This window comes from Nematolebias whitei, chromosome 15, assembly GCF_014905685.2.
Source record: "Nematolebias whitei isolate Nwh7 chromosome 15, NemWhi1, whole genome shotgun sequence".
Classification (NCBI taxonomy): domain Eukaryota; kingdom Metazoa; phylum Chordata; class Actinopteri; order Cyprinodontiformes; family Rivulidae; genus Nematolebias; species Nematolebias whitei.
Window position 1 is genome coordinate 40295069 of NC_056512.1, and position 13833 is coordinate 40308901.

The 13833-nt window shown below is 40.9% G+C and overlaps 1 protein-coding gene across 1 annotated transcript in view; it reads right to left on the reverse strand.

The window, feature by feature from the left end:
• Nucleotides 1-2036: 2036 nt before the first annotated feature.
• The window catches only part of si:ch73-281f12.4 (Ras-associating and dilute domain-containing protein-like), a 34256-nt gene continuing 22459 nt past the window's right edge, over nucleotides 2037-13833 (reverse strand). The window contains exons 12-16 of the mRNA XM_037688685.1: nucleotides 13586-13767; nucleotides 13095-13473; nucleotides 4610-4725; nucleotides 4028-4167; nucleotides 2037-2312 (exon numbers count right to left, since the gene is read on the reverse strand). Coding sequence (XP_037544613.1) covers nucleotides 2210-2312; nucleotides 4028-4167; nucleotides 4610-4725; nucleotides 13095-13473; nucleotides 13586-13767 — 920 coding nt within the window. The 3' untranslated portion in view covers nucleotides 2037-2209. The remainder of the gene's footprint in view (nucleotides 2313-4027; nucleotides 4168-4609; nucleotides 4726-13094; nucleotides 13474-13585; nucleotides 13768-13833) is intronic.

Below are 13833 nucleotides of genomic sequence, written 5' to 3' on the forward strand. Positions count from 1 at the left end.
TACACATTCTTCAAATCTTCTCACATTATGAACTTTAGACGATGAGGTATTCAGTCTTCCAAACCTTTTAATGAGGAACATTTCTGAACATCTTCCATTTTTAAACACACATTTTCATCACTCGGGTGAACCTTTGCTCACCTTTACTTTTGATTATCTCCAAAACTGTCTGGTCCTTTTATTGTTACAAAGAGCTCCTTCAGCTGTTTCCTATGTGTAACACTTTTCCAGCCTTTTGTTATCCCATGGCTATTTTATGAGCTCCGTTGCAGCAATCAAATTCAAAATTACCTGATAAAAATTAAAAGGCCCAATTTTTTAGTTTCTAAATATGTTTCACTGGAATAAAATAAAGATTTGCAGTTAATTACATTTTATTTTTATTTACATATTACACAGCATCCCAACTTATAAGGAATTGGTGTTTAGGATAACCTTTTTAATTCTGATTTATTGCTTTGCAATTTGTACCTTTATCTGACCCTCATCTTTATTGCTCTGATAAATGCCTTGATGCCTTAAATTATTACATTCCTGTTTTTGAACACTACAAAGATCATTTGAAGCCTAAACACGGAGAAGTAATCAATCAGCAATGTTTAAAGGTAAATTCAAAGGTCTTAAAGGGGGATGGAAGTTTCACTTTCTAAACTCAGGGATGTAAATCAAGTCAGTGGGTTGTACCGCCATAAAGCAGCGTTTTAACTTGGGGCCTCGGGTGGGGGTGGGGGTGGATGGAGGCTGAACTGTGCCATGCTGGAGCCGGTGAAAAGTGCTGGGATCATGGAAACCACAGGACACACCCTGCAGCTCCACCCAGACCCTGCTGCTGTTCCTGCTCACAAACACACACAGTGACGGCTTTCAAAGACAAAATAACATTTATTTATTTCAAAAAAATACTGCACAATATAAATATTACAAAAGAAGAATACTTTGTGTGAACGTTAACACTGTTTACACAGAAACAGACTCCCAATATGTATAAGCTGCTCAGGAGCTAAAACCAGTTTTATTAACAGAGCAGCTTTCTTTCATTCCACCTGCTACACATTAGTGTCACGTCAACATGTGAGAGCCCAAGACTCATTTGTGCACTAGAATATATTCAAACTAACAACTTGATACAATTCTTATAAAGGAGTTTTTTTTGCCAATACAAGGTTGGAAAAGTTTAAATTTGTAGACTGATTGTTTTGGCAGCAGAAGGGTTTCATCTTGAGACCATTTGAGTAAATTTCAGCAGAAATAACCAATAAAAGACGTTTTATGCGCTTATATTGCTGTCGCGTTGTTGGAAATCATTTAGACTGCTTTCCAAGAGGTAAATTAAAGAAAACAACAAACGTCGGGGGAAATAAACGTCAGTCATTTCACTGAACTCCTGCAGAAACGACTGATGTAACCATTGGGATTCTGAAGACCAACAACGAGCTTCTGGAAGGTTTTTAAAACGATAAACGTCTTTTTGTGGTATTTCCTGTCAGCCGATGTCTGACGTGCTGCCGTGCGACGTCCCTCTGCAGGTTTAGAGACGTTACACAGAAAACAAACACAGTTCTACGAATTCAAAAGGATTTTTGCAATGTATCACAAACATTTTGAAATTGGTAATGTATTGGTGTTCCTAATGAAAATTATTTTTGGTGTCACTTTTTGAAAATTATACAATTAACAGAAACAGATTAAATAATGCCCCCTCCATACTCACTTGGCAAATATACATATTTTTACCTTTCTAATAAACTAAAGAACTGGATAAAGTAAAAAAAATAAAATAAAAACTTTGGTAAAATGTAGTGTCACATTTGAAGTAGACATAAGTTAACAGAAAGTGTCAAAATGCTTCCAGTTAAAGCCGGAGACGACAGATCCAGGAGCAGCTCAGTGATCCTCAGACAGATGAGATCAAATCCTTCAAATCAGCAGACGCCTGTTTTCTGCTCACGCTGTACAAGCAGTTTGCTTTTAGTCCAGAGGTGGAGACAGCAGAAAGGAGCTTTTAAAGATGATGTTCTCCGCCAGGCAGCCGGTGGTTGGTGTGAGATCACAGATCAGACGGTGCTTTAGTTGATCGTTTCGGTGCTTTCACACAAGAAACATTCAAGGAACAGGAAATGAACTGACAGAGTTAAAATGGAGGCAGAGGAAACAGGTTGGAGAGTCCATCCCGTTAAAAATGGACTGTTTTGTCACCAGAGCTCTGCCTTCAGCATTTAGTTGTAACTGAAGTCTTGCTGCTTGTTTCTGCGTCAATCTTTGCAACCAGCAGCCTGAGAGAGTCTCCTGATGATCGAATCAACTCTCTGCCGCTGGAAGGAGAAGATGAAACAAGATGTGAGATCCGAGACCGAGTCATAATAATTAATGAAGATAAAACGTTTCCTCTGACATGTCAATGTTAGAGAAAGCAGCACTTTTTTAAACACGTTGTTTGTAAATGCATCCAAGTCACCTCTGCTTTAATTCCTAAAACTCTGTGATGACTCAGGTCGGTCTCCTTTAAGGAACCACACATGGACCAACTGTCCCTGTTCGGTTGTCTCTTTCCTGTCCCTGTTCAGTTGTCTCTTTCCTGTCCTCTCAAACCCCAGCTGATCGAGGCAGCTGGCCGCTCGTACTGAGCCTGGTTCTGGTTCTGATGGAGGGTTCTTCCTGTTTAAAAGGAGTCATTCCTTTACGCTGTCACCTACGCGCTGCTCAGGATGGGGAATAAACGTAAAATTCAATCCAACCTGCTGAGTTCCTTATAGACAACTTTAAATACAGAATTTTTCTGCCTATAAGTCACGTTTTTTGCATAATTTACATGCCCTGCGACTTATACGCCGAAGCAACGTATATATGGATTTTTTCCCATATTTATAAACCAATTTTTGGCTGAGACACAACCGTTTTCATTCATTCTGACTGAAAATATTGAACACTACCATTTTCAGCCGCTAGATGGCACTTGAGTAATATGGCATGCCATTCCAAACAAGTTCAATCTGGTCCTCTGGACATTCAAAAAAAAAAAAAAAACAAAGCAAAAAAAATCTAGAAACGTTTCGTCTCTCATCCAAGAGACTTCCTCAGTCTGAGGTGCTGTTTTCAGCTCAGTCTCTTAAATAACTCCTTATCAGAGTGGATCAATTGAGCATGCATCAGGATATGGCATGCCATTGTGTCATGTAATAGGTAAAGGTGGCTATTAATGATACATTCAATTTTTTTTTTTTTACCCTTTTATTTATCCAGGTAGTCTCATTGAGCTATGAGAACTCATTTTCAAGAGAGACCTGTTTAGGGAGCAGATTATTGCTCAAGGGCCCAGAGTGGGGCAAATGAGGGTGGGGGCAGGTGTGGGTGCTTCACCTACCCCACCCACATTTTTTATGTTGTCGGTACCGGGGCTTGAACCGGCAATCTTCCCATCACAGGCCCACCTTCTCTAACCTCTGCGCCACCACTCCCCCCATTCGGCTTGCCATAGCCTGCCACCGTCGTCTGTCTGGAGCAAACGTCAAATCAGCTTTATTTTGCTGCACCGCCCCGGCAAAATGCAGCTAATTTGACCATTAAAGTGCATTTATTATGTAAAAGTTCAACTGAGACACACCTTTGCTATAATGTCGAGCAAACAAATAATTGTTTTAGGTGCTTATCTTGTTAAATTTCGAAGAATTGCACAGAGAGTTCTCCCTCTGCACGCTCCCGCTTCCACGTATCGGCTTTTGAAATGCAGCTGATTTGACGTCAAAGTGCATTTATTAAGCATAAGTTAAACTGAGACTCACCTTTACTATATTTTCGAGCAAACAAATTATTTTAGGTGTTAATCTTGTTAAATTTGTTAAAATCTTCCCATGCACGGTAATTGATATTTCATCTTGAACTGTATGTGAATGTATTTCATGATCTGGATCAGTATTTGGACTTGTTTTAATCACAGAGTACCCTGGGATGACTTTGGTTGTAAACGGGTTTAAATAAACTGAAGTGATTTATTGTGTTTTTCATTTCAGATATAAAGTTGTGAACTTACACGTTGTATTCCATCCCGACCAGGCTGACGCCGTTTACAGCCAGGATCCGGTCCCCCGTCTTCAGTTTCTGACACCGATCAGCTGGAGAGTCAGGAACAACCGACTTCACATAAATGCCACTCATCCTCAGAGGCGTTCTCTAAATGAAGATATAAACATGATAAAAACATTATGTAACAAGAATATACTGACTAACAGAATGCACTCAAGTCCAAAATCTTTTCCCATTAAATCTTAGCGGCTAAACCATGTTTTTGTTTTTATTTAGGTGCTTTGTTGCTTTTAATTTGCTAAAAACTTTTTTTTTTTTCCACAAGTGAATTGATACTGAAAGATTTCCAACACTGGTTGATTGCTTGAGTTGATGAAGACAATTCTTTTGACCTGATCAGGTACTGAACACAAAACAAGAAATAAAGAAAAGCTTCCAATAACCTTCAGAATCCCTTAAGAATTTAGCCTTTTGCTAAGAACCGCAGATCAAACCTTAGAGTCAGTTTGTTCAGCTCTGTTCTGACTCAGATTAGCTGTAAAACATTGAGCCAGAGCTGTGAGGTGAAAATACTTGAACGTTTTCACACCGTTCCATCTACGAGCGCCAGTCCCAAACCATGTGGCCCTCTGTGGATCTCCACTGTGAACACTTCCTCTTTGTCCTCCGCTGCTTCCCCGTTTCCTGTCGCAGAGTTTCCACCGACTGAACAAACAGAAAACACATCAGATCAAAACTCTGTTTGGATCTGCTCCTGCTGGGGTTGGCTTTAAAAACGTTCACTTTTATAAAACTGATGCCTTATGTTTTATTGACGGATGTTTTGTTATAAATATTTTAATTTTTCTGTTCTTAAGTCTGTGTTGCTGTATTTGCAGATTGCCCAGGACTTTCTTGTAAAAGAGATTAATAATCTCAGTGGATTTTTTCCTGGTCAAATAAAGTTTTTTTTTTTTTTTTTAAAAAGAACAGTCGCCGACAATGGTGAAGGTACAGCTATAATGGTTTTGCCCATGTTCATTATCTGTATTGTTAGTAAAATATCTCATGGACTACTGGATGAATTTTACAACTGTAATTATAACTTTGCCAAATTTAAAGATATTAAGCTAAAATGTGGTGTGGTAGTAGCTGATGGTCATTCCCAACACCTGCTCCACGCTCTAAACATTACATTTGCCTAAAACTTTCATTTTAACTCTTGGTGTCAGACCTGATTGTTAGCAAAACATCTCTTGAACCAATGAAACTCAGAAGTAATCAGTGGTTATACACCTGCAGCTGTAGCTGACACTGCATCTTTAGCACATACTTATAATGCATCTTACATGTGGCTGTGGCGGCCATCTTGAACTAAAGCTGTCGCAAAGGCAGCAGGCGATATGCATTCCTTCAATGAATGCCAGATGTTTATTCTAAAATTGTATTCCAACTTATTTTAAGGGAAAAAAAACTTTAAAACTCTGGGTTTTATTGATGAAATTCTTGATTCTATTGTAATTTTTTTTTTTTCCTGGTGTTTTGATGGTTAGATCTTAAAAACCATTTCTAAAGTTGCTACATTTGCCTAAATGAGGACCCTCATCAGTATGCATACCGCGAGAACCGATCAACAGAGGATGCCATCTCCTCTGTGGACCACACTGCTCTCACCCAACTGGAGCAGAAAGACTCTTACGTATGCTCTTTGTGGACTTCACATCCGCCTTCAACACCATGATCCCACAAACCCTGATGGACAAACTATCCACACTAGGACTAAGCTCCTCCATTTGCAACTGGGTACTAGACTTTTTAACAAACAGACCACAGTCAGTGAGGATCCACAACTTCTCCTCCTCCACCATAACCCTCAGCACTGGCTCTCCTCAGGGATGTGTGTTGAGCCCCCTCCTGTTTACTCTGCTCATGTATGATTGTGCAGCTACCCATCCAGGCTGTCACAGTGTAAAGTTTGCAGATGATACAGCGGTGGTGGGATGCATCACAAACAATGATAAGTCCAGCTACAGGCAAGAGGTGGAACACCTGGAGAGCTGGTGCAGAGAGAATAACCTTCACATCAATGTGAAGAAGACAAAGGAGATGATTGTGGACTTCAGAAGGAACAAACACACCTACACCCCCCTGAACCAAAGAGCCTCTGCAATGGAAGTGGTCTCCAGCTACAAGTACTTGGGTGTACACATGAACAACAACCTCAGCTGGAGCAACAACACCACCAGCCTGATCAAGAAAGCTCATCAGAGACTCTACTTCCTCAGACGGCTGAGACGAGCTGGTCTGGGAAGCTCAGTCCTCACCTCCTTCTACAGGTGTGCAGTGGAGATCATCCTGTGCTCCAACATCAACGTGTGGCATGGAGGCTGCACAGCTGCAGAAAGAAAAGCTTTGCAGACAGTGGTGAAGGCTGCACAGAAGATTGATGGAATCAGTCTCCCCACCATCACAGACATCCACACCTCCAGATGCAGGAAGAGAGCCACCTGCATCATGAAGGACCCCACTCACCCAGCACACACACTTTTTGCCCCGCTCCCCTCAGGCAGGAGGTTGAGGAGCATTAAGTGTAGAACCACTAGACTGAGGAACAGCTTCTACCATGAGGCTGTTAGACTCATGAATCTCTAACCAGAATAATCACATCATGTTGCTGCTGATCTGTTTCATGTTGCTGCTGATCTGTTTCAATGTTGATGTGTCCATGCAAGCTCACCTGCTCACACAGACTCATGTTCGTGCTGCTGTTCGACGTAATGTTTTTACGCTATTAGTGCTTAGTGTATTTTTAGTTGATGTTTTTCTTAGTTCATATCTTAGATCTTATCATTGTTTTTCATTTACATTTTTATTGTTGGATGTAACTGGGACCCTGTGTACATAATATCGTTCGCACCACATGTACCACATGTGGTGCGAACGACAATAAAGAATATGTGACTCTCTAAATCTTTACTCATATTTAAGGGCGTGCATGTTTAAAACAGCTTTAGTTATTATTATTACTTTAGTCACAACAGTTGGATGTCAACCCTGCAACTTTAAGTAAAACCTGTCGGTCAGAAAGTTTCTGTTCTGAATAAATAAATCTGAAATCAGAAGCGACAGCCGGGTGGTTCTGTGGTGATTAACAGGACTGGTTCTTCTACACCCCGCCACCCAAAACAAAAAAAAAACTGTTCCCACCCATGCGGTTCCTCTCCCCTCCTTTCCCCGTCCTGCCTTTTCCCAACATGCGGCCCGTCTGCCCCCCACGCAGGACCTGTCCTGAACAATGCTGCCGCCGATTAAGATTCCACGCACCAACCCAGCTGTAAATTCCCATGACAGATCGGCCACTACTCTTTTCTCTCCTGACATCACCACCTCTCTGTAGCTCCTCTGCTCAGATTAAAGGATTACCAAACTTTGAAAATAACATTTGTCCGTTCATCACAACCACAGAGGTAGATGTGGTGGAGGCTGAGGCACAGCTCTGTGTGCAGACGAGGATGAAGGGGATCGAAAGCTTTCTTACGTCAGCTGCAGAATTAATATTTACTTTAAATAAAACTTAGCCTGTTTTAAAACTACTGGTTTGTAGCGAGAAAACGAGTTGTGTGTAACTCGAGCCGTCTTCAGCTTGTTAATAAAACATGTTTATTTTGAAGGAAAAGCTTCTTAATCCTCCTATAAGTGGTTGAACAGTGGGAAAACTTCTACATTAGAAACAAAACAAATAAAAAGATAAAACTAGCATTCCTTAAGGAATGCATATTTCCCATTGCCTTGCAAAAAACTTTCACCCAATCGACATGACATCATCTGTCAATCAATCCAGCAGGCTCGTCAGCAACTGACCAATCAGCGATCGCAATTTGTCCGAAAGTGAAACGCCCCTTTCCTGCAGGAGCTGCACTCTTTTATCCCCCAACAACATTGTTGGGGTTTTGCATTACGTACGCTTTGCAGTCAGAGGGATTTAATGAAAAAAATTCTGAAATAAAATGGTTAAATGTCAGTGGGGAACTCTGAGTCCTCGTGACTCAATGAGACTAACCTATATCAATAAAGGTTGAATGAATGCAATTCAGATGTGTTACCCTGAATGTTAAGAAGGTGGACTATTCCATTTGCAAAACCTAAACGGAGTCTGAAAAAATGTAAACGATGATGAAGCTGGCATTCAACCTAATGATCAGCTGAATACAACAGTGATAAACAGGAAGTACCACGTTCATTTGTACGAAGGTAACTGCAGGTAAATCCTCCATTTTCTGTCATTACATTGCATGCTTAACGGTTAAATTAAAGATTAAAGCTTAAAGCTAGCGGTGCTTTGTTTTGTGTGTTGTGTATGTAGATATATGTTGTAACTTCTGGTTGAATCAGTTTAGTTTTTGTAACACTAAACTGATTTTGTACAAAGTGTTTAATAGGTTGCGTTATGTAAAGTTTACACTCTTACATTCTGAATTTCACTGTAAATTCTCGCCTTGTGTCACTCTGCGGCATAAAAACATTTACTGCAGTAACTATTTTAAGTTATTATCTTAAATAGTTTTTTTCTTTCCTGTCTTATTTGCCTTAACGTTGGTGGATAAGACAGAAATGCCTCAATAAATGCTTCAGGTAACACCATCAGCTTCACTACCTCCACCACTAGTTTGCTTGCTGGAGGTTAGCTCACCCTGGGTTACATTTCTGCTTGTGGAACGATCTGACCGTTCGCTTCATGTCACTCTGTCAGTGTTTAGAGGATGTGTAGGAATGACTCTCACCTACTACCACACCAAAACTGATTTAATGATTCCAGAGCAGTTTGTGGAAAACACTCAATAAAACCTTCTACAGAAAAAAGAGACTCTTTAGAACTTTAGTCTATCAAACAAAGAAAAAAGCAGGCGAGTGTTCCTTCATGCTAAAAGCATAATTAACAGATTATCTAAAGTTTTATTTTTTTTAAATCATTAGCTAATTAAGTTGAAACATTTGGGTGAATCAATTAGTTTAATTGAATAATTGTTCAGTTGATCAACAGTTGTTTCCTCCCAGCAGACAGGTTAAGGAATTACCTGTCGTTAAGGCCCTGCAGGCAGATGGTTTGGTTTCAGCGTAATCCTCAGTGTTTTTAACAAAAGCACTGAGGGAAAAAAAAAGCACAAGGCAACAAGAACCACAGAGAGTAAAGACACCTGATTAAGATCAACAAAATCCTGCAGCTTAAACCTGTACGGGGCACAGAAGCACACAGAGGGGGTCTGTCATGGAGCGCATTAACACGGGGTGAACCAGAACCACGAGTTTCTGAAAGTCTGCTTCAGATCCTGCAGCAGAGCACCCTTTCATCTGAATCCACCACAGATATGGTTAAAATAGAAACTATTTAACTTTTCATTTCAACATGGAGTCAAACTTCACTCTGTGACTTTTGACTTTGATGGAGTTTTTTTTTTTTTTTTTTATGTAATTGAACCAAATGAACACAAAAAACCAGAAGTGTTGTTCTTTCCTTTAAATGAGTCACTTTAATTCACTAATTAAAAACATTTAGGGTTTCTTCTTGACCAATAAAACGTGGCTCATCTAATTATACTACTTTATAAGATGCTCAAATATAACAGCTATAAAAAGACAAAGAGGAGGGAAAACAAGAAGTTAAATAGTTTAAATAAAAAAAGGAAAAGGCTGCAAATAATCGGCGTTACATCAGCACCAACTGAAGGAGACTGTTGTTGTGAGATGTTATCTTTGACATTTCAGAGGTAAAATATAATTCAAAGGTTATTTAAATACATAATTTTTCCAGTGTTCAGGACTGGGGAGGGGGGTGGTTGGAAGAATTAAAAACAGATTTTCTGTAAGTTTGTAATTTTCCTCATACAAACTGGAAATGTAATTTTTAAAGCATTTCTTGCACTTTTTAAGTAAAGTGCTATGTGTTGTCTTAACCCATCACACCTCCACACCCAGGTGGAGCAGTGGGCAGCTGGTGAGCGCCCGGGGAGCAGTTAGGAATTGGGTGTCTTGCTCAGAGACACTACGACATGTGGGAATGGCTGGGCGTCGATCCGCAACTTTCTAGTCCCAAGTCGGCTGCCCTACCTCTGCCCCCAAGACAGAGAAGCTTGTAGACATAAACCATTTCAAGTGTTGCTCCAAATGCTTTAGTTGGCTCAAGTCCCATCTGCTAACGTAAAAGAGGCGGAGTCAGGACCCACTGCAACCAGGAGGGAGATTGAGATCATTTGGCTTCACCTTAGAAAAAGCTGTCGTGTTTTTATATATAGTCTCTGGGTGGACCTCTGGCCATCAGGTCAGTCAAACACAACATGTTTCCAAAGACATGTCCAACGAACGCGTTCTTCGACAGGATGCGGTGTTTTCCTTTCAACTTCCTGACGCAGAGAGCACAGAACATTCAGCTTTCGTTTTAAACGGTCCCTGTTCTTCTGACTCATGATGACCTCATGACGGAGGCGTCCAGAAACAATAGGGGTGGGGGAGAGGAAGCAGTCTTTCCTTTGCGCAGTGAACCCACCCTGCACAGTCTTCCACTTGAAATTCTTGACCCCCACAGTCAGTAAAAGATGAAGGGAGGAGGCTCCTTGTCTTTTATGTCTGAGCACCTTCATGTGGACCTGGAACGGCCGGGGACAAAAATGCAGCCGGTCCACAAGGTCAAGCCGCTACATTTTTAATAGCCTTCATTAGTTGGAGCAGATCTGCAGCCACACATGCAGCCTGCAGCCAAATAACATCCACCTGAGTCATGCTTACATTTAACAGAGAAATATATTTTTACTAATCTCACGTCTGAATTTTTCCAATCTCTGCCTAGACTTTTTGCAGCAGAATGACATCATAAGAAAATTATTTTTGTCTGCCTGTGAACTAATTTTTAATATTGATTAGCAGGCACATCATGTAAGATTATAAATGCATTGCATACACAACCTCTCTTTATTTAAGCTACATATGGGTTAAAGTTTTGATAAAATGTGTTTGAATGCGTTTGAGCTGGTGCAAGAATAACCTTCACATCAATGTGAATAAGACGAAGGAGATGGTAGTGGACTTCAGAAGGAACAAACACCCCCCCCCCCCCCAAATATAGGAAGATCTGCGATGGAAGTGGTCTCCAGCTACAAGTACTTGGGTGTACACATGAATGACAACCTCAGCTGGAGCAACAACACCACCAGCCTGATCAAGAAAACTCATCAGAGACTCTACTTCCTCAGACGGCTGAGACGAGCTGGTCTGGGAAGCTCAGTCCTCACCTCCTTCTACAGGTGTGCAGTGGAGAGCATCCTGTGCTCCAGCATAAACGTGTGGCATGGAGGCTGCACAGCTGCAGAAAGAAAAGCTTTGCAGAGAGTGGTGAAGGCTGCACAGAATTCTGTCGGAGTCAGTCTCCCCACCATCACAGACATCTACACCTCTAGATGCAGGAAGAGGGCCACCTGCATCATGAAGGACCCCACTCACCCAGCACACACACTTTTTGCCCCGCTCCCCTCAGGAAGGAGGTTGAGGAGCATTAAGTGTAGAACCACTAGACTGAGGAACAGCTTCTACCCTGAGGCTGTTAGACTCATGAATCTCTAACCAGAATAATCACTGTGAAAAATCACATCATGTTGCTGCTGATCTGATTCATGTTGCTGCTGATCTGTTTCATGTTGATGTGTCCATTCATACTCATCTGCTCACACAGACTCATGTTTGTGCTGCTGTTCGGCATATTCTTTTGATGCTATTAGTGCTAGGCGTATTTTTATTTAATGTTTTTCTTAGTTCATATCTTAGATCTTATTGCTGTTTTTCATTTACATTTTATTCTTGGATGTAACTGGGACCCTGTGTACACAATTTCGTTCCACCACATGTACCGCATGTAGTGCAAATGACAAATAAATAAACTCTGACTCTTAAAATGTAGTAATCGGTTTCTTTGTTGAGCTACTAGTTAGTGTGTCCTCCGCTTCATTATTGTAAATTTCTGATAAAAGTGGAATTTTGCTCATATGTCTCATAAATTAAGTTTTTTCTTATATTTTAGACAAAGCAGAAAACAGTTCCAACAGGTATTGGAAATGATCAGATTTTAAGGCTTTGGAAAATGATGTAGGACTAACAAGCTGCAAAAAAAAACAACAACAAAAAAAAAAAAAAACTGCCTCCAATAAAAACCCGAGTACATTACCTTAAGAGCCTTCAAATATAAAGATTTTGTTTTTTGAGCATATTTATGTGATAAACAACAAACAACCTGATTTTTGTACGTTTGCTCTTCGTAAGATGCAACTAAATGTTTTGTCTGTCCCTCAGTGGAAAAAATTTGCATAACTCTAAACAAAATCGTCATTTCCTTGTTTAAATCCAAATAGTGTTTTTCCTGCTAAACACTTAAAAAACAAACTGTCACCAAGCATCATAAAGTGCACTATACAGTATATATGAATGTAAAAACATATTCTCCTTTTAGGGTTCAAGCTGATCATGTGGTTTTATCCAGATTATATTTAGTAGGAGAGACTGACTCTTTGCAGTTTTAAATGTTGCAGACTCCTGAGTTAAAGTTAAAAGCTTTAAGGAGGAATGACTCCAGTAGATTTTGTTCCAGGCGTTAGTAACGGGACAGTGTTTGATCTGAAGTAGCGCAGCTGTGAGTTGACTTGTCATCATGTGTGGAGCCGGAGCGGTTTCCTCTTTGTTTCATGGTTTCTGTGAACATTCTTTACCATCGACTGCTGTCAGGTTTCAGTTAATATCTTTCAGCTGCTCTGGATTTTAAAACCACTTTAAAGAACACGTGCTGTCAAAAACATATTCAGTTTATTCTGAGGTGGAAGCCTACGTTTTGGGGTTGTTCATTATAAATTAATAGTTTAGTTCAGTTCATCACAGAGTGTGTGCATGTGTGTGTGTGGTGTTCTGTAAAGTTACACAAGAAAATTATTTTTATTGTTTTGAGTGAAGTACTCAACTCGCCCTGAAAACATGCAGAACACAGTCACTTTCAAAATGGAGGGAAATGGTTCAAATAGTTTAGAACAAATTCTTTTTATGTGACTTTTGCCTCCAGTTACCTTTCTTTAGCTGGCGGGCGCCCTCCTGTAGATCAGCCTCCAGCTCAGACAGCTCCATCCCTTGTGGGGTGTTGGGTGGAGTGAGCAGGCACGACGGGTCCAGAGCCAGGCTCTTGTGGTAGCTCATGTCGTCCTGTCCGGGGAGGTGGTTCTGCAGCTCCAGGCTCTTCAGCTTCTGAGCAAGAACTGCTTCACAGCTGCTTAGGTCCCCGTGAGATCCTCGGGCCTGCGATGGTTCTCCAGGAGAGGTGCAGTTGGGGTCTACCTCAGGACAGGGGCAAGTAGAAGCCTCAGAGACCACCTGATGGGCCAGATCCTTAAAGACTCTTGTGCAGGGTGAGTTTTCTGTGGGACTGTCTGTGTTCGTCACATTAGCAGCCTGAGTTTGGAGCACATGAAGTTAATCAATAACATGTAAAACCATCAAAGTACCTCACTTCCTGACCGCCTCTGGCTTCTAGTTATGTTAGTTGGGTCAAAGAGCTTGTTACCTGTTGGTCTCCATCCCTTTTAGTTTGAGTTTCATTGGCAGGTAGCCGGTGAATGATCTCCTGCAGATGAGCGAGCTGTTCAAAAAGCGCTGACTCCACTATAGGTTTATCGAGCTCCAGGTGAAACGTGCTCGTGGGCAGGATGAGCGGCGGGTGGTTATCAAAGCTCTCCAGGATGTCTGCTGCAAAGAGAATGAGACATTATTACCCTCACAAACAGCTTCAGTAAAGCTCGCTAATGAAATTCA